The sequence below is a fragment of the Spermophilus citellus genome (genome assembly GCF_964194105.1).
Source record: "Spermophilus citellus genome assembly, chromosome: 2".
Lineage (NCBI taxonomy): Eukaryota > Metazoa > Chordata > Mammalia > Rodentia > Sciuridae > Spermophilus > Spermophilus citellus.
In genome coordinates, this window is record NC_138183.1 from 198093940 (window position 1) to 198119422 (window position 25483).

At 40.5% G+C, this 25483-nt stretch overlaps 1 protein-coding gene and 1 pseudogene across 2 annotated transcripts in view; both read right to left on the reverse strand.

The window, feature by feature from the left end:
- The window catches only part of LOC308641748 (tripartite motif-containing protein 5-like), a gene marked incomplete at its 3' end in the record, with an annotated part of 34290 nt that extends 13565 nt beyond the window's left edge, over positions 1-20725 (reverse strand). The window contains exons 1-4 of the mRNA XM_081280359.1: positions 20576-20725; positions 6578-7055; positions 5924-6019; positions 1046-1276 (exon numbers count right to left, since the gene is read on the reverse strand). Of these exons, the coding sequence (XP_081136485.1) occupies positions 1046-1276; positions 5924-6019; positions 6578-6997 (747 nt within the window). The 5' untranslated portion in view covers positions 6998-7055; positions 20576-20725. The remainder of the gene's footprint in view (positions 1-1045; positions 1277-5923; positions 6020-6577; positions 7056-20575) is intronic.
- On the reverse strand, positions 2903-5639 carry LOC308634620 (ATP-dependent RNA helicase DHX15-like; annotated as a pseudogene). Its single transcript has 3 exons — positions 5563-5639; positions 4359-5365; positions 2903-4017 (listed from the first exon to the last, which is right to left on the reverse strand). The product of its transcript is annotated as an ATP-dependent RNA helicase DHX15-like (transcript).
- Positions 20726-25483: the final 4758 nt, after the last annotated feature.

Genomic DNA, 25483 nt, shown 5'->3' on the forward strand with positions numbered 1-25483 from the left:
ACACATACACACACAATGGAATACTATTCAGCTTTAAAAGAGACAGAAATCTGTCATTTGCAGCAACATGAAATGAACCTGCAGGAGATTACACTAAATGAAACAAGTCAAGCACTAAGAACAAACGCTGCGTGATTTCATTTAAGTATGAGGAATGGGCAGAAAATGATCTCATACAAGTAGAGAGTTAAAATGGGGTTAGTCAGGGGCTAAAGGTCAGGGAGAATTGGGCACACATGTGATAAATATATACATTTTCTGTAAATTAAAATAGTCAATACATAGACACATAGACATTAAAAGGATTACAAAGAATTCTTATGATTAATTAGGATTACATATTTGAAAATCAGATGAAATTAACAAATTCCTATAGGATATCAATGACCAAAACCAGACTCAGGAAGTATAAATCTAAAACAGCCAGACACCAATAAAAAAGTTTAAAAATTTGTATTGCACCCAAAAAGGCAGAATAGACTGAGATGGCTTCACGGGTGAATTTCACTGAATATTTAATGAGGAAATAATACCAATTCTTCCAATCCCCCCCGCCCCCAGGAACTACAGAAAGGGGGAAGTCTCAACTCATTCTATGAGGGAAACGATAGATACATCTCTTGTAACCAGAAGTCATTTGTTTGTCAGCAACGAAGCTGAGGAAAAGATGCTTAGGGCTGGGGATGTGGCTTAGCGGTAGTGTGCTCGCCTGGCATGTGTGGGGCCCGGGTTCAATCCTCAGAACTACATACAAACAAAGATGTTGTGTCCAAAGAGAACTAAAAGATAAATATTAAAAAAATCCTCTCTCTCTCTCTCTTTAAAAAAAACAACAAAAAACAAAGATGCTTAAAAAAGCAGAAAACAGGGCCTACCGAATATCACTGGTTACAGTGGATCTTCCCTCCAACTTTTGAAATGCACTCGATAAAATAATAAAAATGGGATTATTTTCCTTGCTATTTACACATTTACTTATTCCATAAGCTTCATAATTGATTTGGGAATGAGGCACTTCAGGGCCCAGAGAAGCTGAAAGTCTTACCTGCAGCATCTCAACTGTTGACCCTTCCAACCGATGTTCCAGATCTGAGATGAAATCTTTCACCAACTGGCTCTGCCGGATCAGCTCACTTTCAGACTCTGTCAGGCTGTTCATAATAACTTCCTCCTCGTTCTTCAGCTTTTGGATCTCCTGCTCCTCCTCGGATTGGAGGATGTCTCTCAGTTTTCCAAACTCTATCTGGACATTTTCCACCTCACTCTGTATTTTGTTCTTTGGAGGGGGGGGGAGAGAGAGAGAGAGAGAGAGAGAGACTGGGAATAGGAACCATAAAAAGAACTATTTTACCTGGTGAGTTCTCACAGGGTAGTCTTGGAACCAAGGGAGAGATTCTGAGGGAGGCCGATCTTTCCCTTTCCCTTCCTTCATGACATTCCAAAACAATGACCTGAAGTCAGCATTGTCCAGACTCAACCTGAGCTGCAGTGGGATACCTGGGTGTGCCTCAGCTTCAGCTATCCAGGACACTCATATCTGCTCCTCATTTCACTTTTTTTTTTTTTAGTATAATAGACTTTTTTTTTAACATTTAATTTCTTTTTTTTATTGGTTGTTCAAAACATTACATAGTTCTTGATATATCATATTTCACACTTTGATTCAAGTGGGTTATGAACTCCCATTTTTACCCCGTATACAGATTGCAGAGTCACATCAGTTACACTTCCACTGATTTACATATTGACATACTCATGTCTGTTGTATTTTGCTGCCTTTCCTATCCTCTACTATCCCCCTCCCCTCCCCTCCCCTCCCCTCTTCTCTCTCTACCCCCTCTACTGTAATTCATTTCTCCCCCTTGTATTATTTTTCCCTTTCCCCTCACTTCCTCTTGTATATAATTTTGTATAACCCTAAGGGTCTCCTTCCATTTCCAAGCAAGTTCCCTTCTCTCTCCCTGTCCCTCCCACCTCTCATCCCTGTTTAATGTTAGTCATCTTCTCATGCTCTTCTTCCCTACTCTGTTCTTAGTTACTTTCCTTATATCAAAGAAGACATTTGGCATTTGTTTTTTAGGGATTGGCTAGCTTCACTTAGCATAATCTGCTCTAATGCCATCCATTTCCCTCCAAATTCTATAATTTTGTCATTTTTTAATGCAGAGATATACTCCATTGTGTATAAATGCCACATTTTTTTTAATCCATTCGTCTATTGAAGGGCATCTAGGTTGCTTCCACAGTCTTGCTATTGTGAATTGTACTGCTATGAACATCAATGTAGCAGTGTCCCTGTAGCATGCTCTTTTTAGGTCTTTAGGGAATAGACCCAGAAGGGGAATAGCTGGATCAAATGGTGGTTCCAAAAGTCACTGCCTATATACTGAGACAGAAGATTGTATTTACATAAGCAGAAGACGTAACATTTTACAACTTCTAAAATCAATCTCAACAATTACAATGCCCTTGCATGTCAACACAAAGGGGAGGCATAAATGTTTAAATCTATGAAATCAAATTGTAATACTTACTGTAAAGAAAAATTAAAAAGCTTTCGAATAAAGGCCATTATTATTATTATTATTATTTTGGTACTAGGGAATGAACTCAGAAGCACTTGACACTGAGCCATAACCCCAGCCCTATTTTATATCTTATTTAGACGCAGGGTCTAATTGAATTGCTTAGTGCCTTGCCTTAATGAAGCTCACTTTGAACTTGCCATCCTCCCGTCTCAGCCTCCTGAGTTACTAGGATTACAGGCGTGCATCACCACAGCCAGCCTAAAGGCCATTATTGAACCTACATGAAGAGCACAACTTGAACTTTTGAATTCATTCATCTTTTAAAGCTCTCCTCTGAATAACTTCAGTTCTAAGCATGGAATTCAGTACTGCGACTATTCCTTGGATTGAAGTTTGGCAATAATGTAGTCCAACTGTCTCCTTACTTCACACTGTGGGAAACTGCTCATGTCATAACATTGAGGGAGAATTTTCACCAGCCATTCTAGCTTGATATCTGTACGTGTCCAGATGTAATTCTTTGTTGTTAGAACTAACTCATTATAAAGCACCCATTCAGCCTTGTGGTCAAGAACTCTAGAAGGATGCAACTGAATGACCTGGTTACCTTTCACAGTTAAGTAATGGCCTGTTCCTTCTAAATGTGCCACCTGCATAAAATACCTAGTAACCAGAGCTTTTCTTATGTTAATATAATAGTCCCTGCTGATAAAGTCAGTACTTCTATGAGGCATAGAAGTACTGTTCATAATCTGTCCATAATTCGAGATAGCTACTGGCATACATTGTCTGTGGATATCAGGGACTGGTAGTTGATGAAGTTGCCATAACACCACTGAACCGACCCATGATTTTGTTTAAAACCATGATAGACATTCAGCAGGGTCAGATGATCTCCATCTATGTGGGCAAATCTCATCTTGGTCTCATCTGCAGCTTTCTTGGCCTCCATGGGGCAAACAAAACACTGTGGGACTGACAACATAGCAGTAATAGATAGGACCTCAATAGAACAATTGTAGTTGCAACTTGCAATAACTATTTTAGCAAGCTGTGGATCTAGAGGAAACTGCCATCATGGATCCCAATTCAGTCAGATCTGCATCATCACTTAAAGCACCCAGATAATGCAAAATTTCTAGGGTTCTCATCAGAGTTTCAGGAGCTGGTGGATCCATAAAATCAACATGCACCAATTCATCAAAACCAAGTTTCTTCAACTGTAACACCACTGATGCTAAATTAGAATGTACAGTCTCAGGATAGGTGTTATCCTGCATTCCTGTTTTATAATGTTTCTCTGTGTAAATCCTGAAGCATTTCCTAGGTCTGGTATGTCTAGCTCAGCCAGCTCTGAAGCTGATCTGAAGCTGCTCTAATAGCTGTCACCAAAAGAGTGACAGTGATGTCAGTGATGTCCTGCAATGTTAGTTGACACGACCACCATTCTTCTAATTACTGCATTTTGTTTATTGGGAGGTGGAGGGTGCTACTGCTGGGGTGGAGTGCAGAGAAGGGTGGAATTATTTTTTTTAATATATTCTTGACGATAACACTTAGATGAACCGAGAAGAAAATTTAGACAAGTCTATGGCTTTCTCAATTCTGTACACTGTTTTAGAAATACTTTATCTTGATTTTTAAAAATTTTTGTTTTTTTATTCTAATTTGTTATATATGATAGCAGAATGCATTACAATTCATATTTTTTGGAATAACTTTAAGTATTTATTTTTTAGTTGTAGGTGGACACACAATATCTTTATTTCATTTTTACATGGTGCTGATGATCGAACCCAGTGCTTCACAGTTGCTAGATGAGTGCTCTACCACTGAGCCATGACCCCAGTCCAGTGGAATAATTTTAATGTCATCAACTTCAGAACCCATAACGTCAACCTCAAGCTTTATTCTTTTATAGGCTTCATAAATTTCTTCTTGATTGGTAAAGAAAAGTAGAAGATCTCCCTCTTCCTCTTCCCACATATGTATCTGGATCACTATTTGAATTGGTGCTTCAAGATAGTTTCTCTCTGGCTCTGGAGTATAAAAGATCTCAACAGGATGTATGAGGCAAGGCATAATTAATAGTGGACAGTGATCAAAGTAAATCTGAATTTTCCCTCATGTAGAGTAGCATTCGTAACTATAACCTTTAAATCGAATCAATGTCTTACAACTTGCATTGAAACACCCATGAGAATATATGTAGCCAGTGTTCTTTCATGAGCCTCATCAACGATTATTACACCATAGTGCTCCAGGAGGGGATCGTTCATGGCTTCATGAAGTGACATCTCATCAGTCATATACTTAAGTATAGTTTTTGCACTACTACAGCCTTCAAATCAAATGGAATAACCAGCTTCCTGGCCCAACGTCACCTCTATTTCATCAGCAACTCTCTGAGCCACGCTCATTGCAGCCACTCTCCTGGGCTGGGTACAGGCAACTCCTCTCCTGGGTCCTGGTGAAGATCGCACATACTCCACACACAACTGTGGAACTGTGTTGTCTTACCAGACCCAGTCTCACCAACCAGAACAAATAACAAATAACCAGCATATCTGTAAACCTATTCAAACAAAGAGCTGAAGTCATTTCTTTAGAATATCATAGTATCAAGGTGTATGGGGTAAACTGGTGAGTGGATTAATACAATGCAGAAGTGATTTGTGTCCTGCATGTCCAGTGGGTGCGCTGAATAGGCAGAATGTGTTGATAAGATAAATGGGAAGGTTTCAAAGGTCATAATACAGCACTGATAAGCACAGCAATTGGTTGAAGCTTACAATTCCTTCTGGCTTTCTTTCTCCCTCTCTTGCTCTCTAAGCCCTCTATCACATTCTCAGTCCTACTTTCTCTTATTCCCTGCAGGCTTCTGGTTGGAGGAGTTATCCTCCCTTAGGTCCAACCAGTGCTATTTGGGCATCTTATTCTTTGTGCAAGTGGTTTGGAAGGAATTAAAAAGAAAAAAATGTGGTGACTGTATTGCACAGTGGAGAAGAACCACTTAACTCTTGGGGATGCCCACCCTCCAGCTACAACTTCCTCATTCCACTCTTGAACCTCTGCCAAAAGCTGAACACTGAGGACAGAACCATGACCCATAGCCAAAGTATTCCTTCAGTAGAATCAGAGTCTCAAAAAGCACCACAGCAACGGGATGCAAGCCAACCTCACTGGAGTGCCTCCCTGTGAATAGCTCTCTCCAAACAGCTGTATTCCTTTGTGATGTACCCACTCTCCAGCCTCCACTCCAAAAGGAAAAGGGCAAAGAGGATTATTCAAATGCTTTCCACCTTATAGACTGACATGAAATAAAGAAGAATCCCTTCTTCCCAAGATCCTGCCCAGAGTTCTAGCTAATTCCCTCAGAAAGTATTTCCTCCTACCTTCCAGAAAGTTCTCTCAGTTTGGATGTCAACTTTCCACTTCTCAGCTTCTTCCTTGGATCTCTTCAGGTTTTGCAACATTTCCTGAAACTTCTCCTGTGAGAAAAGAACCACACCAGAGTCAAGGGAAGAATTTTCTTAGCACCTAGAGAGAGGATAAACCTGGAAAAAAATCAGGTTGATCTCAGAAGAAACTAGAGCTTTCAGAAACTGTGTGAACAGACAATGGTAATCTATGAATTGGAAGAAATCCTGTGGTGGAAGGTGTCTTCTCTAAGTCTCTGGTAATAATGTTACCAACCTCTCACCAACAGTAGTCTAAATATTTTTGCACTAGAAGAGGAACCTGATATTGCAGCAAGGAAAGAACTTATATATCAACCCTTCTCCTTCAGTCTTCTGCTGAAAAAAGCCTTCAGAGCTTTTCTTGGACTCGAAATCTCTACCCATCTAGCACAAGGTGGTGTATTTTTATGCTCCCTGTCCAAGAGTTTCTACTCCAGGCTTAGCAATTAAGTGAAGGTAAAATCACATCCTTTAGGCCTCAGAAGGTAAGCATAGCATAGCATAGAAACAAATCACAGGCATCGGTTTCATGATACAATGAAATTAGAAAAAATATCGTCTCTGTCCTCCCTCCACCTGGTCTCTTACCTGGTACACCTGGATAACCTCCTCCAAGAGGAATGTGGAGTGTCCACGGTGCTCCTGAGAACGCTCACAAAGCCAGCAAATTACTGTCTTGTCTTCCTGACAGAAGAGTAGGAGCTTCTCTCCATGGCGTGCACAGTGATACACCTTCTGTTCCTCCTCTGGGTTCAGGTTGACGCCCCTGAGCCTCTCCACTATGTTGGCCACATGCTGATTAGGCTGCAGGTTCTCAAACTGGTAACTGATTCTGCACACAGGGCAGCTGCTCTCCCCTTTTTGACTCATCGTGGACTCATAGTTTGAAGTGATGCAGGCCTGGCAGAAGCTGTGGCCACAGTCAAGGCTCAGAGGTTGTGTCAGGAGATCCAGGCAGATGGGGCAGGTCACCTCCTCCTTTACATTCCCCAGGATTGCTGCAGCCATAGCATCTGTTTCCTGCTCCTGTCTGTCCTGACTTCTGAGATACCCCCTGCTCAGATTCCTACACGATTGGAAGATTAAAAGTGGGCAGAGTAAGAAAGGTTGAAATAGAATGGATATTGACTATGTAGAAATAATAATGGACCAAGACCAAAATTTTTTAAAAAGAAGAGAAACAAAGAACAGAGTTTGGTAACATCGTGAAAGATCTTTTCATAATGATATCAAGTAGGTTACGTCACATGATAAATTTCATATATGTAATGACTGTTATTTCTCTTTACTATTACTGGAAAGGCAGAGAAATAGAGGCCTGTTTTAGCAAGAATTTTGTGTAACCTACCATCTATCTTTGCCTGATTTTCTCCAGGCCAAAAACACATCCTCAATGTTAAAAGCACCAAACCATTTATGCCTCAGGCATTTCACCCTTGCTGTTTCCCAGTAATAGAAAGGTCCCCTTTATATTAGTATGACTCCTTATTTGTTATCTTGTCATAAAGAGCTTCTCTGACTACCTTACCAAGAGTTCAAACACCTTCAGCTCTGATACTTATGCAATGCTATTTTTTCTTATCAGCACATAATAAATAAAAATGAGTGTGTGCTCCTGGGAGTGTGTCTGAACCTCATAAGTTATAATCCTTTCACTAGATGTGTGAATAGAGATACTAAGTGACTTACTATTTTCAATGTGATTTATCTTCAATACATTGAGGTGAGATGAACTTATTCCATTTAGGGTCCATTTAGAAGTCTCCTCTCTACATTACAGTTAATCCAAGACAAAAGAGCTAACTGCATGGTTACCTATTAGTCTTGCAATCATTCTACAAAATGTCACTGATGATGTGTTAGCAACTAGATTAAATGTCAAAAACTAGATTAAATATATGGTTGTTTATACTGAGCCCAAGCACAGTATAAACAACTAGGGATTAATCAACTGGACAGGCATAGTAAATTAAATAGCCAGAAGGAGCAGACATGACAAACACTACTAGAGAGATGGGCAAGTTGCTGCAAGACTAAATAAAAGGGGCAAAGAGAAGATTTTTCCAAGAATTCCAAGGTGAAAACAAAGGTTTAACAAACCTAAAAAGCGTGAAGGGGAATATGGAATGAAAAAGGGGACAAACGTGTTAGGTAAAATAAATCACCCTTATGAAGAGCCTACTCATGTATGACATAAGCTCTTCAATGTTTTTGAAATTGCTAGCATAGGCTGGTGTGGTGGCATATGCCTGTAATCCCAGCACCTTGGGAAGTCAAGGCAGGAAGATCGCAAGTTTGAGGACAGTCTCAGCAACTTGGTGTAGACTTAAGCAACTTGTTAAGACCCTTTCTCACAATAAAAAATTAATAAAAGGGCTACGGATGTGGCTTAGTAGTTAAGCACACCATGGTCCAATTACCAGTACCTAAGTAAATAAACAAATGAACAAAATTGCCAGAATGCCTGATGTACGGTGAGTTGTAGGTCTTTGGTATCATATAAGTCTTCAGGAAACAGAAAATGTGACACTTCTCAATTATATAACACTTGAGGACGATTTTCTAATAATAGGGAGAAAATATCAGTCTAAAAAAATTCCTGTGTCACCCCAAACAGAGCTTTGCCTGAATTATGCAACTTTGTGTCCTGGTGCCAATATGATACTGTGCCCACCTCTCAGGGAAGCAGAGCCCCCATTGAGCTAGTCCATCCTGCTCTTCAGGCCAAAGAGCAGAGGTGCCCTTCTTCCTCAGAACCAAACTTGCACTCTTGAATCGGAGCTGCTGAGGCACTCTCCTCCCGGGAGTGGACTCATCTCTGTGCCATACCATCTTTGAGGCCTGAACTGCTGTGGTGCCCCATCTTCTCAGGACAGGGTGTTATCACTGCACTGTTCCTGAGATGGGAACTGCAAGGACTGAGCCATAGCTGTGGCCCATCATTCCTAGGTCTTTGCTGCAGGTGCACCATGGCCCCCAGAGCCTGGGCTTCCACAGAATCCTACTGTGTTGGTTCATATTTGTGCTGCTACAAAAAAATACCTGAGACTGTGTAGTTTTTTTAAAAAAAACAACAACAATGAAAACATTTATTTCTTATGGGTCTGAGGGCTAGAAAGTCCAAGATTAGAGATCTATGTCTGCTGAAGCTTTCTTGGGCATCATCTTGGGGCAAAAAGAAGTAAAGCGCATATATGAAAGAGACAGAATATGAGACAAGTGGGAAGGAAGCCAAACTCATCAGCACCTCACTCCCATGCTAACTCTCTCCTGTAATAACAGCATTAATCCATTAATGAGGACAGAAGCCTCATGACCTCATCACTTAGAGGGCCCACCTGTCAACAGCATTGGGGATTAAGTTTACAACATGTAAATTTTAGCATAGATTCGAGGGTTTGCCCCATTCTACCCCATGTCAGAGCCATAGCTATATGTCCTCTCCCTGGGCCTCAGCTTCTAGGGTACACCTCAGAGTCTCAGGGTAGGGTTGTAAGGGTGACCTACATATACCCTGGTTAATGATCTCATGAACCAGAAGTTCCTAAGTGCCACAGAAGTTGGTTCCACAAGTCTCTAAGTCCAAGATCCTGGCTCTGCAGCCACTCTGAACATATGTACCCTGGAACCCAAGTGGCATCTAAAAGCTACCGACAAGACACCTGCTGTGTTGCCATGGCTGTTGCCACAGGTTCTTGCAGTGCAGGCCACTGAGTCACATTCAGACTTTGCACATTGATTACAGCTGACAGAGCTACATGAAGACTCCACCATTATGCCTACCTAAAACCAGAGCCACCTCACCCTGTTCAAGTGGCACTCTTGTAGTCACCTGAAGTGAAAGTCTTTCCCCACAAAAGATAATCTGCAAAACTAACATGCAGACAGCCACATGTATACTCAAGAGGTGTGAAGAAGCAAAGAAAGAGGAATCTATCAAAGGAACCTCCAGTAACTGACCCCAAGGAAATGAAAAGCTACAAACTGCACCCAAAGCAATTCAAAATAACAAGGAGCAAAGGAGAAAGTCAGCAAACTTAACAAAAGAGCCACAGAGAAATATTAGAGCTGAAAAATTCAATACAACAAAGGAAATTAAAACTGCAGGAGAGAATTTCAACAGTAGATTAGCTCAGGCAGAAGAAAAAAAAAAATCAATGAATTTGGGAACCTGTGTTTGGTGTGCATGTCTGTAATCCCAGCTACTCAGGAGGCTGAAGCAGGTGGATGAAATTTCAAAATTAGTCTGTGAGACTTAGTGAAACCCTGACCCTAAATATAAAGGCTGGGTATTTAGCTTAGTTGTAGAGTGCTTGCCTAGCATGCACAAGGCCTTGGTTTTGATCTCTAGTAAAACAAACAAAGAAACAATGACAACAAAAACAAAACACAAGTGGGATTTATCTGTGGCATAAAAAACTAGCACATACAAATCAATCAATAAGACACATAATATTACAGAACAAAAGATTAAAACCACATGGTGGCCAGGTGTGGTCGTGCAAGTCTGTAATCCCAGTGGCTGAGGAGGCTGGGGCCGGAGGATCTTGAGTTCAAAGTCAGTCTCAGCAAAATTGAGGCGCCAAGCAAGTCAGTGAGACCCTGGTCTCTAAATAAAATACAAAATAGGGCTGGGGATGTGGCTCAGCAGTAGAGTCCCCTTGTGTTCAATCCCCAGTGAAGGGGTTATGGAAAATAATATTCCTACAAGAACCCAGCCACCCCCTAACAACAGAGGAACAGTGTGACTCAGGAGAAGGAAAGGAAACTAGCCAAACATTAAACCTCTCCTAGAAACAATGGGCCCCAAAGTAAAAAAACAAACTTTCATCCCTTCCTGGGTTCATCCCCAGCATCTCCACCAAAAGCAAACATTCATCCCTTCCCAACAACAATCAATCCTGAAAGGAGGAGGCCTGTATTGAAAAGCTAGGCCCTGGACTTTTACCCTTTCCCACTGCAGATGAGTTCTGGAAGGTGAAAAGCCAATAGTGAAACTCTAGGTAACAATGGGTCCCAAAGGAAAGAAGATAAGCAGTGAACATTAAAAAAAAAAAAAAAAAAAAGTTCTGAGCTTTTCCCAGTGACAATGAGTTTCAAACTTTTGACAACTGTCTTCATGAGCTAAAATTTTAACCTGCACAACTAGGTCCCTGATTGTTCCAATAGCACCTCTACAGTCTCCAATGATTAGTTCACCCTCATTGTAAATTATAAAACTCAGACTCCTTCTGTAATCCACAGGCCATTTCTGCAAACAGAAAATGAGCCCTCTCATGCAAAATTGATTGACTGCCCTGTAGAATAAAGGAGAGCTTGCTGATCTGTTTGAGGTCAGCTTCGGTCCTGGTTATCTGTATTTTCATTATGGTGCGGAAACCATGTTGGTTATTTTTTCTTACACCTGGTAGCCTCCCTGCAAACAAACAAACAAACAACAAACAAAAATGATGACCATAATTGTTGCATGAAAGCATCTGACAAAGTACAACATCCTTTTATTATTAAAATCTAAAAAATTTAGGAATCAAGCTGGGCAAGGTAGTGCAGACCTGTAATCCCAGCAGCTAAGGAGGCTGAGACAAAAGAATCACAAATTCAAAACCAACTTCAGCAATTTAGCAAGGCCCTAAGCAACTCAGTGAAACCCTGTCTCAAAATAAAATAGAAGAAAGAGCTGGGGATGTTGCTTAGTGGTTAAGAAGCCCTGGGTTCAATCCCCAGTTTAAAAAAAAAATTAGGAAGAAAAGAAAAATTTCTTCAGGATAATAAAGACCATATATGAAATACTATAACTAATAGAGGATAAAAGCTTTTCTTTGCAGATCTGATAGAGAACATGTTCACATTTGTCATTTCTGTTCATCATAGTACTGAAAGTATTGCTGAAAAGTCAGTCTTTGTCCTTGAAGCCAATCCAATAAGGAGGACATAGTTGTTAGGTCGGTGGCAGTGACTTGGTGGCGACTTAGTGGCAACTTAGAAAAAGAAAAAGAAGACTTATTGCTTTACTTGCTAAGGAGAAACATGGGGGATTCTTGCACTGAAGTCTGTGATTTTGCCTGTCAGCAGAAAGGGGGCTTTTAAAGAGGTGATTCAAAGGCTACATTACATGTGTTGTGTTCTCTGTTGGAGTTGTAATTTACTTGTTAATTCTTCTGATACCACCCCCAAAGTCTGAGTTACTTCTTCCTATGGTGGGTGTGTATCCAAGGACAGATAAATCTGGTTACCATGGGGGAAGAAAGGTAACCCTATTTCCCATGAGATTAAGGAAAAGGAAAGATTAGGGAGGAGCAGGGAGAGAAGAAGAGAAAGAAGCATGAACATTTTAAAAATAAGTTGCAGTGCCAGAGCAACAAGGGCTACTACATTCAAAGTATAAAATGGATCACTGTTATAAAAGTACTAAGAAGAACAACCAGATGAAAGAAAGAAAGAAAAGTATACAAAAGGGAAAGGAAATGGTAAAATTGTATGTATTTACAGATGACAGAAAACTCCAAATACTACATAAAACCTCTTAGAGCCAGTAAATTAATTCAGCAAAGTCACAAGATACAATGTCATCATAGAAAAATCAGGCTGCATTTCTTTGCACAAATAATGATTACCCACCTACACACCTGAAAAAGAAATTAACCAGGCTGGGGATGCAGCTTGGGATGTGCAAGGGCCTGGTTTCCATTCCTAGTATTGAAAATTAATTAAGAAATCATTCCATTTATGAAAGTGAAACCAGACTTGGGAGATGAGACTAGATTTTCCACTTTACCAAATTCCCAAGTTTTGAAGAATAAAGTCCATAGATAATCACAGAAGGGAAGTAAATGGAACAGGATTTATTTAAGCGAGAAGAAATACAATCCCACTTTGTGCTATCTTCGGAGTTTATATATGGTTCTAGGGCAGAGCTTGAAGCAAATCTATGTAAACTGTGTATGGAAAAGGCATGTGGCTATCATCCAAGTTTCACTTCAATCCTTCTTACTGTAGTCCATTCTCCTTCCTGTAACTTCCATTTGGTTCACCTCCACCTTCCATTTTCTACCTCTGGGACAAAGAAGTTGGTTGTAGGTGTACTCACAGGTGAGCCTTCAGGACTTTTACATTTGAAATAGGCCTTAACATGTGCATTCATATGTACACTGTTGTACCCCTTAGCCTCCAGGTGTGGTTGAAGGGGGCCCATTTTCTTGACTGCCTGGCCATTTTACTGATCTATTCTATCCTCATTCAAAAGCATAAAAAATAAAAATAGGAAAAATGTAACTAAAGACATGGAATATTTGCATAATAAAAGCTAACCTATTGAAAGTAATTGAAAAGGGCATAAATTAACATAAAAATGTCTGGTATTCAATGATTGCAAGAATTAACATTCTTAAAAAAATCCATACTGTCTAAAGCAATACTCAAATTCAAGGTAACCCTTATAAAAATCTCTATGGTATCAGTCACAGAAATAGGAAGAAGAAGCCTAACATTCATTGGAAATGACAAATAAAACTTCAAAAGGTCAACCCTGAGAAATTTCAAAGTATGTTACAAAGCAAAATTACTGAAAACAGTACAACTAACATAAAAATGTACACACAGATGAATGAGCAAAGTAGAGAGCCCAGAAATAAATCCAAACGTATATAGTCAAATAATTTTTTGACAGTGGAACCAAGAAAAAAACAATAAAGAAAAGACAGTTTCTTTAATAAACAGTACTGGGAAAAAGAATTTCCAAATGCAAAAGAAGGAAAGTTGACACTTATCTTAAGCCCTAGAAAAAAACCAACTGAAAGCCAATAAAAGATCTAAATGTAAGGCATGAAACCCCTAAAAGCAAACAGAGGAAAAGCTCTCCGACATCGGCCTTGGCAATAATAGTTTGGATCATATTAAAAATCCAGGCTATATATAACATAAGGTTCTCTAGTTCTATCCATTTACCAATAAATGCCATAATTTCATTTTCCTTTATCACTGAATAAAACACCCTTGTGTATATGTGCCACATTTTCTTCATCCATTCATCTGTTAATAGGCACCTGAGCTCACAAAGTCAAGGATTGAACATTTTCTCTCACATGCAGAAGCTAGACCAAAATAAAGGGGAAAAGGTGGGGAGCATTCCAGGAAAAGAGACATCAGTGGAGTAAAGGAAGAGAAGATGGGGGGAGGGAAGAGCACAGGAAATGGGAGGAATCACGGAATAAAATTGACAAATGGTTCTATATACATAAAGGAATATACTACAATGACTTTCACCTGCAGAAAGAAGACCAGTAGAGAAGTGTTGAGAGCCACAGCCCAGTCGGGATGGCACCTAGCTTTGCCAGAAGGAGTGGTTGAGAGGTGATGCCAGAGAGCCATTAAGATGATGATAATTAAGTTATAATTGCTGTGACTGGATGATGCTGGATAGAAACAGACTGTGTATTGAGTTGTATCTAGACCCCTGCTGTCTGGCAATAGGGCGGCTCCTGTTGCCTCAGGTGCCCAGTACTTTGGAGTTCCCGTGGTGGCAGGGTTATTTTGTGCCCAGGGAGACTGCGATATTTGGTGGCCCATGTGGGGGACGCCTGAAGCTTGGGGGTAATTGAAATTGCTCGCCCCTGAGGGAGAGGGAGAGAATGGGTGACCATTTCAAACAACAATGTGTTCTTGTTTTGATTTGTTTTGTTTTTGTTTCAAGCTGCCTGTCCCTAGAACTTTCTCAGGGAAACTGGGGAAAATGGTTAGCTCAGGATTGAAAGTTGTTTGGCCCTGAGGAAGAGACAGAGATAAACCACGGATACATATATCAAGAAAATAGAAAAACTGATACAACGAATTTTTGTTCCGTTTTTGTTTCATTCTGTTTCGGTTTTGTTTTGTGTTATCTTGTTGGGTTGCGTTATACTTGTAACAGAAATATGGGGTCAGAAATTAGCAAAAAAAAAAACAAACCGAAAGGGTGTTAAGTAAATTGCTAGAGGAAGGAGGCATTCAGGCAGCAAGTGCAGAGAGAGCACAGGAGGTGGCAGCCCAGCTTGAGATAGCGGCAGAGAAGTTTTTCTATCTAAAAGGAAAAGATAGCGACTAGGATAACTTTATCAGACATAAATAGGAAATAGCTTTCTAAAATACTGCTTAGCCTTAAGTTCTTAAAGTAATTTTAATGCCATTTAAAAAAGATTTTGAGGAAACTAGGCTTACTTTGAAAGCATGAGAAAGAAAGAAAGAATAAAAAGGTGTTTGTACATGGCAGATTGAGACAAAAATTCTTTTTTTTTTAAAGAGAGAGTGAGAGAGGAGAGAGAGACAGAATTTTTAATATTTATTTTTTAGTTCTTGGCGGACACAACATCTTTGTTGGTATGTGGTGCTGAGGATTGAACCCGGGCTGCACGCATGCCAGGCGAGTGCGCTACCGCTTGAGCCACATCCCCAGCCCGAGACAAAGATTCTTAATGGAGTAAAAAAAAGAAAAAAAAAGAGATTTTAAAAAGTTGTCTAAAGAGGATTGCAGAGTTCTTAATAAAAGCCTTTAATTGAAGGGCAGCCGTGTAAACTAACATTAAAGCGATTTAAACAGAATCTAAGCCTCATTTAAAAGAGTGAAGTTGTAGGTGGTGAATAGTCATTTAAAAGTACAGTATAGATGATAATTGGAAGGCTTTAAAAGGTTAAATTGAAGGTGGTTAAGATGCCTTCATGCCGGAGAAAAAACTAAAGACATTATAACTCATTGCTTACAAAATTTTGCCACTGTAGGCATTCTAAAACAGTTAAAAACAAATAATGGCCCTGGCTATACTTCTACCTCTTTTAAACAATTTTGCTCATCATACTATTAAAATGTACTTATTAAAGCAAAAAGAGGGAATTGGGAAGGGGTATATATCCCCCAAAGATAAACTTAAAATAACCCTTTTTACTCTAAACATTTAAAATTTGGATTCATCAGGGCTTAGTGCTTTGGAAAGGCATACGTGTCCAAAAAATGTACATGAGCCCAAGGTACTCTGGAAGGATATTCTAACGGGACAATGAAAAGGTCCTGACCCAGTGATTGTCTGGAGTCAGGGGTCTGTTTGTATGTTTCCACAGGGAGAACAGCAGCTGATTTGGATTCCAGAGAGACTAACTAAAGCGATTTCCTATAGACCAAAAAGAAGATGACTTGGCTCAAATCCATAACAGCTGATATCCAGAACTCCAGTTTGGCTATCCTTACATCTGCGACAGTGATTCTCCCACACCTGGAGGCTAATGAATAATGAACACCATTAAAGCCTATTTCAAATGTAAAAAAACCTTGGGGCTTGCTTGAGGGAATACCTTCAGACCCATATGCAAGTTACAGGAAAAAAGATGGGATATCAAAAGAAGAGTCAAACCCAGGTGGTAACCAGAATGCTTTTTTCATAATCTATTTTATTATTGCCCTTTCCCACATCATGAAGTTCCATTTTATTTTTTGAGCTCATACAGACCTAGGTTAATGTTTTTCTTATCAGTTCTATTTTTTGACTGTGGAGTTTTTAAACATTGTAATGGAGATTTCACCTGTGAAAAGCTACAAGGCCTTTACTATTATGTTATGTGTTGTATGTATTGTATTATGTGTGCACACTTGTGTTTTGTGTTGTATGTCTGTATGTGCATATGTCCATATATCATATATGAGGAGCGCTCATGAAAAAATGGATCCAAATTTTTTTTTATTATTCATGTGATTTAAATGGTTTAATTTAAATTGGGTAAACAGCTGTTGAAGATTGTTTTAAAATGTGAACAAAAAAGGAGGTTAACAGACCTGTTTGTTTACTTTCACCTTTCCTTTTCATTATATCTAATTCTATTCAGGATACTAAATTGTTTAGAAAATTGCTTTTTTTTAGTGCCTGCTGGAATGTTACATAATTTTTTTTTTTAGCCATCATTGCCAGAATGCCTATCTTCATCCCAGTGCCGGTGAAGACAAAGATAAAACCAAACTATAGCTTCTGCGATAGCTATCACAACAAACTGTATAAACTGATACATCAATGAATAATGTAACTCAACAAGTGATGCTCAATCAAGGAGTCGATTTACTTTGGGAGGAAATGGACATATTAATGGATTCCTCTGCTTTGAACTGCTTGCAGAACTTGCCTGGACTATGTATCACTTGTATGCATTGTGAACTATCTGTTGATGCAGCAACTTGTGGTAGTGCCGGGGTATTTTTGCTGATGATGTCATCGGTGGTACAATTTTTCCAAAAGGAGCCGTCAATTGACTTGGTGTCATGGTATTTTTGTATCCTCCTCCCTTCTGCTTGTGATAGTCATTCAGCTAAAATTTGGGGGCCAACAGAGGTGAGGCAAAGAACCTCACCCCCCCCCCCCACTGGTGCAAAGGCTATCCACAAGTATGGCTGTATGCTGGGCTGGTAGTCAATGATGGGTAAGATCCAATTGCAGTGGTACCAATCTAAGACAGGAGGCTGACGCCTTGAGGTCAGCTCCTCTGATGATGGGTAAGGACCATATGTATTATTGGACAACCTAAGACAGGCACGGTCCCTAAGCCACATGCTTGTTGTTTAATTAAACAGAAGGGGGGAGATGTTGAGAGCCACAGCCGAGTTGGGATGGCACCTGACATTGCCAGAAGGAGTGGTTGAGAGGTGACACCAGTGAGCCATTAAGATGATGATAATTAAGTTATAATTGGTGTGACTGGATGATGCTGGATTGAAACAGACTGTGTATTGAGTTGTATATAGACCCCTGTTGTCCGGCAATAGGGCAGCTCCGACAATAGGGCGGCTCTGACAATAGGGCGGCGCCTGCTACTTTGGAGTTCCCAAGTTGAGTTCTCGCAGGGGTTCCCGGTGGTGGGTGTGGAGCCCGGTGGATTATGAGAGAGTTCCTGGGGAGTGTGCGTGGAGTGCTGGTGGAGTTCGGGCAATAAAGGACTTCCTGTTTGGACCTACAAGTGCCTCCTGGGGGCTTGGTTATTTGTGTCCAGCTAGACTGTGGCAGAGAAGAGAAAGAGGAACAGAAGGGAGGAGAGTGAAAGGGGAAGTAGTGGGGACTGAAATGGAACAAAATGTATTCCATGCACATATGATTATGTCAAATGAACACCACTATGATTATAATGCACTAATATAAAAATTTTTTTAAAAAATCCAGGCTACAGTGTGATGTTCTGTGTTGGATTCGCAGCACCAGAGGGAGGCATGGAGCTCAGATTACGAAATCAAAAAATAATCATACAGAAACAGTTCTGCATAGCAAAGGAAACAATCAACAAAATAAAAATGTCTTCTGATTGGGAAAAAATATTTGTAAGGCACAGATCAAATAACTGGTTGATACAAAAAAACACACGAAGAACTCATACAAGTCAGGAACAGAAAAATCTGATTTTAAATATGAATAAAGAAACAGATGGATATTTCTGCAAAGAAGACATAAAAATTGGCTAAGAGGCATATCTTAAAAGGTACTAGACATCACTAATCATCAGGGACATGCAATTCAAAACTACACTAGACATTACCTTATACCAGGTAAGATGGCTTTTATAGACAAGATGACACATAAAAAGTATTGACAAGGCCATGAAGAAAAGGGAACCATTGCATACTTTTGTGAGAATGTAGTCATGTGACAATATGGAGACCCCAACAAAATGAAAAACAGAACTACCAAATGGCCTGGTAAGTCTTCTTCCTGGGTACATGTCCAAAGGAGATGAAATCATGTTCTTATAAAGATATCTGTACTCCCATGTTCACTGTGGCATTATTCACCATAGTCAAGACTTAGGAAACAATTAAATTGTCCATTGGTTGACGAATGGATAAAGAAATTTTTATTTCTGTTTGTCCATCCATCCATCATCTATTGATGATACATAATTCAGCCTCAGAAGAGGAGTCCTGTCATTTGGCACAACCTGAATGAACCCAGAGGACAAACTAGGTTTGTAAAAAGCTAAGCAACATAACAGAACTTTAATCTTTTGTGATTGAGGTAAACTGTTTCTCTTGGCATGATGGAAGTACTGATGTTATGTAGAAAGGATTACTTTCTCTAAAGAGGCTGAGAAAATAAAATTGAATTATACTTCATTTGCTAAACACTGTCATCTAGTATCAGTTGAGGCTTTAAACTGAAAAATAATAAGTCAATTCCAAAATACTGTGAAATGTTAATTCCTACAGAGCCCTTCCTGCACCCTCACCAGGAACCTGCCCTTGCTCCAACAGGTTGCTAAGGTAACCTGTCCCAGGAATTGTCCCACCCCACAGAGAGCTATAAGCTTGTTAATTAATGTGCTCTGGGCTGCTCCATCCTGCCCTTCCCCCTTCAACCCACCTATTTCCCACACTGAGCATTCTGGGCCTATTCAAGTAAGCAGGAAGGAGAGAGATAAGGGGAAGAGAGCAGAACAAAGGAAGCCTAGGACATATAAAAAGGCAGAACACCTTGTTTCTGGGGATACCAGGATACAAGCTATGGCTCCCTTCTTCTTCCTGGAGAAAGTCTATGTTACCTCTTTTTAAATAAAACTCTGCCTTATATGCTTGATTCTGCATGCTTCTTTAGTGTTCAAACTTCAACATGCAATGGAGAAGAACTCGTCACCTATAACAGGTGGCATTAATTCCAGTGACTATGGAGGCAAAGAAAGGAAGATCACATGTTCAAAGTCAACCTAAGCAAGTTAATGAGACCCTGTCTCAAAAAATGGCAGTGTGTGGCTCAGTCAGTGGTTAGGCGACCCTGGATTCAATCCCTGGTATTAAAAAAAAAAAAAAAAGTGAGATTTCTGTAATTTCCCATGTCCTTTGCCAGTTCTACTCTTATCTGAGTTCTGCTTTTGGCAGATATGGCTCAAGGGGAGGGAAGAGCAAGGGAGATGACTTCTTTTTATTGTTTAATTATATAGAGAACAATGAGTTTCATGTGACATATTTATGCATGCATGTAACAAACTTCATTACAGTCCATCCCAAGTAGCCCCTTCTCTCTCCCTCCTCCCACTCTCCCCTTCTTTTACCCTACAGTTCTCTTTTCAGGAGATCCCCTTTGGTTCTCCTTAGAGTCAACATGTGAGAAAATATACAACCCTGGACTTTCTTTGTTTTTAAGGAACTGCAGTAATTCTGTGTCTGGGTGGGGGCTGTGAAATAGGCCTGGCGAGTAGATAAGAGGCCACAAAGCATCAGGGCTTCTGAATGCAGGCCAAGGTGATGGGAATGGATCTGTAGCTGCAGATCACATTATTACCCTGACAGGCATTATGCTTTCAGTTTTAAAGATCTCTCCAGCTCTGCCACAGTTGTTGGGGGAGGGAACATCTATCCAAGGAAAAAAGGACTCTGGCACCCTTCACCAAGGTGCAATTCAAAATTCCAGACCAGGAGGGAGACAGGGTTTAGGTTCAGCTTGGACAATTAAGGTCCCTCCAGGAAGCCAATGCCTTTCATCCCTTTACTCCCAACTTCTTTCACAGCACCCCTCCCCCAGGCTGCTATCAGCAGGGAATCCTGGAGCTGGGCCAGCAGGCCTTCAGAACAGCTTCCTGGCAAGAAGTCAAACTCACCCAAGCGAATCCGGGTTTTCTTCTAAAGTCTTCCCAACTCTGCTCTCTGCAAATTGGCTCAGTAGCTCTTCAGAAACTCATGCGAAGTGGGGTCTGCGGGATTGGGCAGATGTGGGCAAGATTCCTTCTCCAAACCTGCCTCCACCAGGGCGTTCCCCCTGAGCTTAGTGCACCTCCAGAGAAATGAAAGCTATATTCTTGTGGGCGGGGAAGAGAAACTCGGCCAATGTGCTGCCTTCACGTAAGCCTCTTGGTCCACCCCACACCCCAATTAATAGGCCCCTGTGCAGCCCTGCCTTCCCCAGGTGGAGCTGAGGTAAAAGGAAAGGGCACGCCCTGACCTCTGACCCATTCAACTTGCTATCTATTGACTGGCCACAGTTCGAATTACTGTAGCTCTAAAATATGTTGGCTGTTACCTAGCATGTTGCCCTCTGTGTATCTTTTGCTCTGCTGTTGAGTATTTTATTTCCCAGATTTTTCGAAATTATGATTGCATGTCAATTATATAAATTACGGGTTTGATTGTGACATTTCCAGATGTGCATATATTGATTTATTCATGTCCACTCACCCTACTGTCTTCTTTTACCCTCTTGTCTCTTCCCCCTTCTCTGGTCCCTTTCCCCTTTACAGGATCTTGTTATCCTGTCACTTCCAACATAATTCGTGTTAACCCAACATAGTACTGAAAGTTAGAAAAGGTGCTCCTAATGGAAATTCTTCCCATGTGCTCCTCTTGTTCCTGATACCTTAGCTGGGTTGTGCTTTCAGCCAGCTGATGTGGCTCATAGAGAAGGGTATACATAGTTAAGGATATTTAGAGTACCGACATAATTCCTTGAGTCTGGGCTTGGGGGTTTTACAAGATGAGTAAACCATGAAGCCACAGATCATTGCAGCTGCCACACCATTAAGAGTTCCATACTCAGAGGGTTTGATGCTAGAAATTGACCTGGAAAGCCATGCAGAAATATTACAATATTACACTTACAACAGTTAAGCTATGAAGCCTCAATGAACTGTCCATCTCCCCCTGAGGTCTTCTCCAAGTATTTCATGCTTGAGAAGGGCCAGGCCTAATTCTCTTCTGCTAGTCTCTATGGAACCGGTCCAGAAGGCTGGGCTGTGGCCCATAGACCATTCATAGCTTTCTAGGATGATCACTGGAACAAATATCTAGCAGAGGTGAAGATTCAGTCAGTACCCTCTGAATTAGGAAATGAAAATATGTGAGGAGAGGGTGATGAGAAGAACTGCTGTGGGCAGCTGCTATCCCTCAAGACCATCATTAGTAAATCCATCCTCCTCTCCACACTGTACCCCTCAACTCTAAATTTCACAAAGTCAGGAAGAGAATTTCTCTATTTCCCCCATTTTTTTCATATTGACTATAAAGTCATGCATATAAGAGTGACAGTTAAATAGATATTCAGATATATAGTTATAAGAGTAATTTCTAGTTCTGTGGTTCAAATGTGAATGAGAAAATATTAGAGACATACCCCAAAAGGATATTTAATCTGGGTACTCCCAGAGGAGTTAAGTTAATAAATAAAAATAACCTTGTGTATACAATGTAAATCAGGGCCATTTGTGTCACTGCTGGAATTCACATAAAGAGGTATAGAAATAAGGAGGAATAAAACAGCCATGCTGGATGAAGACTAAGTGCCTGGCTCAGGATTGATGAATTCATATACACTTGTGCATAGTTTTGGGCAAAGTCCCTAAAGACACAATTCCAAATATTAAACTCTCAAAAGATCAAATCCCCAAAGTCTAATATCCTGAAAAATCAAAATCCCAAGAACATATTCTGGAAAATATTTAAAAATTCTTTATAAGTCATGTGTGCACATTTTTAAAAGGAGATTATTTGAGAAACAGAACACTTCATAACCTCTTCACATATTAAGATATGCAATGATCTCATACATATTTTTGTAAGCATGAACATTGAGGCATATGTACAACAGTTGGACAGGTTTAACAGTGATGGGAAGATGAAATATAGATAGGTCCTGGTCGACCTTCTATAGCTATTTTCTCCCGCCAACGCAGATTGGATGGTGCCAGCCACAATGGACCTTACCCATCTAGGCCACTCATAGTCATACACTCATGTCTCTAGAAACCCTCACAGACTCAAAAATAATGCTTTAACATGTTTCTGGGTTTTCATTTCAACTAAAATGACACAAGAATCCTGCCTACAACCCAAACGCTAAGGCTTTCCCCACAGTTTGATTTTTCCCTTCCTCTTGTATAGCCTCCCCTCCACTGCTCACAGAGGGAATTGCAGCTTTCAGAATTTCAGCTTCCAGGATTCCACATTCAGGGTTTAATCTTTTGAGATTGTGATTACAGGATTTTAGACTTCAGAGATTTTAATCATTTAGGTTTTCCACTTTGAGGATTATGGTGTTTGAGATTATGACATTTGGGATTGTGTCTTTCCAGATTATGTTTGGCAATTGTCACACAAATTCATATGTGCACACATACTTATATACACATATAATAGCGAATATAATTAAATGTAAATACATAAACACTTTCCCAGTTACTCTGTTAAAAGCATCAGAAGAAGGACACATTTATATAAAAAAGGTTAAAGGAATTTATAAACAGAGTTTCTCCTTATGCTCCTAATGCTAAGGAGCAAGAGAGGCAGATTAGTATTAGGTCCATGTTACTCCAACATCAGTGCTCATTTCTCTGCACCAACTACCATGGAGGAGGCAGCAGCCTGATTCTGAAGGTTCTGGGGGCAGAAGGGGCAGCTCAGGAAGTACTGAGCTGCAATAGGAGCCTGAGTTATCTTAAGCTAAACCCTGGAGACCAAGAAATATAATTTGACATTCTGAATCCATGCAGCCATAAATGAGGCAGGAGAGGGTCACGATGATGGATAATTTGCTGAACCACTTCATGCCCAGCATGCTACTGAAGAGAACATGAAAAAAATTAGATTGTTGAATGCTTGCACTTGGAAAACAGAATTGTGCATGAGGATATCACCACATAGTGGCCGGTATCAATTTAACTAATTTCTATGAGGTTCAATTTCTTTTGAAATATATACATAAATATAAGTATGAACATATATAAGTATGAACATAAATAAACACAACAAAACTTACCTGAAGTAATATTGTAGGAATTAAATAATAGAATATTTGTAATAACTTCTGCTATTTCTTGGCAAATAAGCATTGACACAGAGTTGTACCTATTATTTTTTTCTTGATTTCTCTGATTTGAAATAAATATTTTAAAAAATGAATATTTACTTTTCGTTTTTTTCATGCTTTAAGGTTACTAATTTTGTTTAATGAAATAGAATAATTTGTGTAAGAGTCACAGCCCTTAATATTTGTTACCAAATTATAAAATAAATATTATATCACTGTAAAATATCTTTTTTATTAACATATTCAGAGCCATATAATCTGATTTTATAATTGTAATAATATCTTTAATACCAATCAATATGGTAGATAAAGGCTACATTAGTTTTCTATTGCTGTATAAAACGCTACCCCAAACTGAAGGACACAGGAGGTTTTGGTTAGCTCACAGAGTCTCTCCCTCAGAAGTGTTGGCAGCAGTTTAGAAGGGTTCTCTCTTTCAGAACCTCAGCAGTGTGCAGTGAAGTTGTTCACTGGGCCACATTTTCATTTGGAGGTTAAAGGAGAAAAGGGTCTGGTTCCAAGATAACTCAGGTTAGTGGTAGAATACAGTGCCTTGTGCTTGTAGAACAGAGGCCCTCAGCTTCTGAAGACTGTCCAAATTTCCTGGTCCATGCACTTCTCCATGGGTAGTGCACAGGATGGCTGCTGCTTCTTGAAGGCCAGCAGGAGAAAGGGAGCTACTGCTCCAGTAACACGGTGTCAGATCATAGGGCACAGTCACAGTGCTGGCATCTCTTCACCTTGGCCACATACTGTTAGTTATGAGGAATTCAGAAGTTCTGTCCACCCTTGAGGGTGAAGGGAAATGCTTGAAGGCATGAACATCAGTGGACAGGAGTCACTGGGGGAAGAGGGGAGCTTCAACACACAGGGATTTGGAGACAGATGGGGAAATGGTGCCCTAGCCACATCTTAGATCCATCTGCCAATGGGAATGGCCAGAAGATACTGCTCAGGTCCCAGAGCAATAGTTATCGAAACTTCAGAGTGAGGCAGAAAGCATGTGGATCCCCTTTTGAGATCACTTTGCCCAGAAGCCTGAAAATGACCCTAGAATTTTATTTAGATCCCCTGCAGAGGTAATCTCCCTGTAAGCAAGAGTGTCACAGTGCAGGGTCTGTTACAGCAAACCTCAGGAGTGCCCTGCCAGCAACCCACTGCCCTGAAGACAGAACACAGCAGCCAAGACAGGAGCAAAAGCAACAGCAGCAATAGCAGTATCCACATGTCTCTGGGCACTTGGAGGAACACCTGGGGAGGAACACCTGGGGAAGCCCTGCTCAGCTCCAACAGGTTGCCCTGCATAGTCCCCAGAAGTCCTGGCTGTGAAACACCTGGGACACTACTCCACCCAGCTTTCCAATCTGTCCCTCCAACCCAGAAAACGTGTCCAGATCCTGATAGGCAACTCGTGTTGACTCACCTGGGTGCTGTTCCTTCTACCCCACCTGTGCCTTGCCCTCCTTGATCGGCCAAGTTCTCATGCTAAGAGGTCCTCCTAGCCATGTGACTGCCGGGAGGTCTTATTGTTAGGAAAGCTTGAAGACATTTCTCTGGCAGTTCTCAGTACTCAGTGCTTTTCACTTTCTAGCTCTTTCCCCTTGGGCTTCCCCTGCCCCTCCAGATTCATAAAGTTTCAGAAGCCTTTTTTCAGGGCCCCAGTGAGTGCTGATCCATCCAGCAACTAGTGTACCTCTCCTGAGGAAAGCAG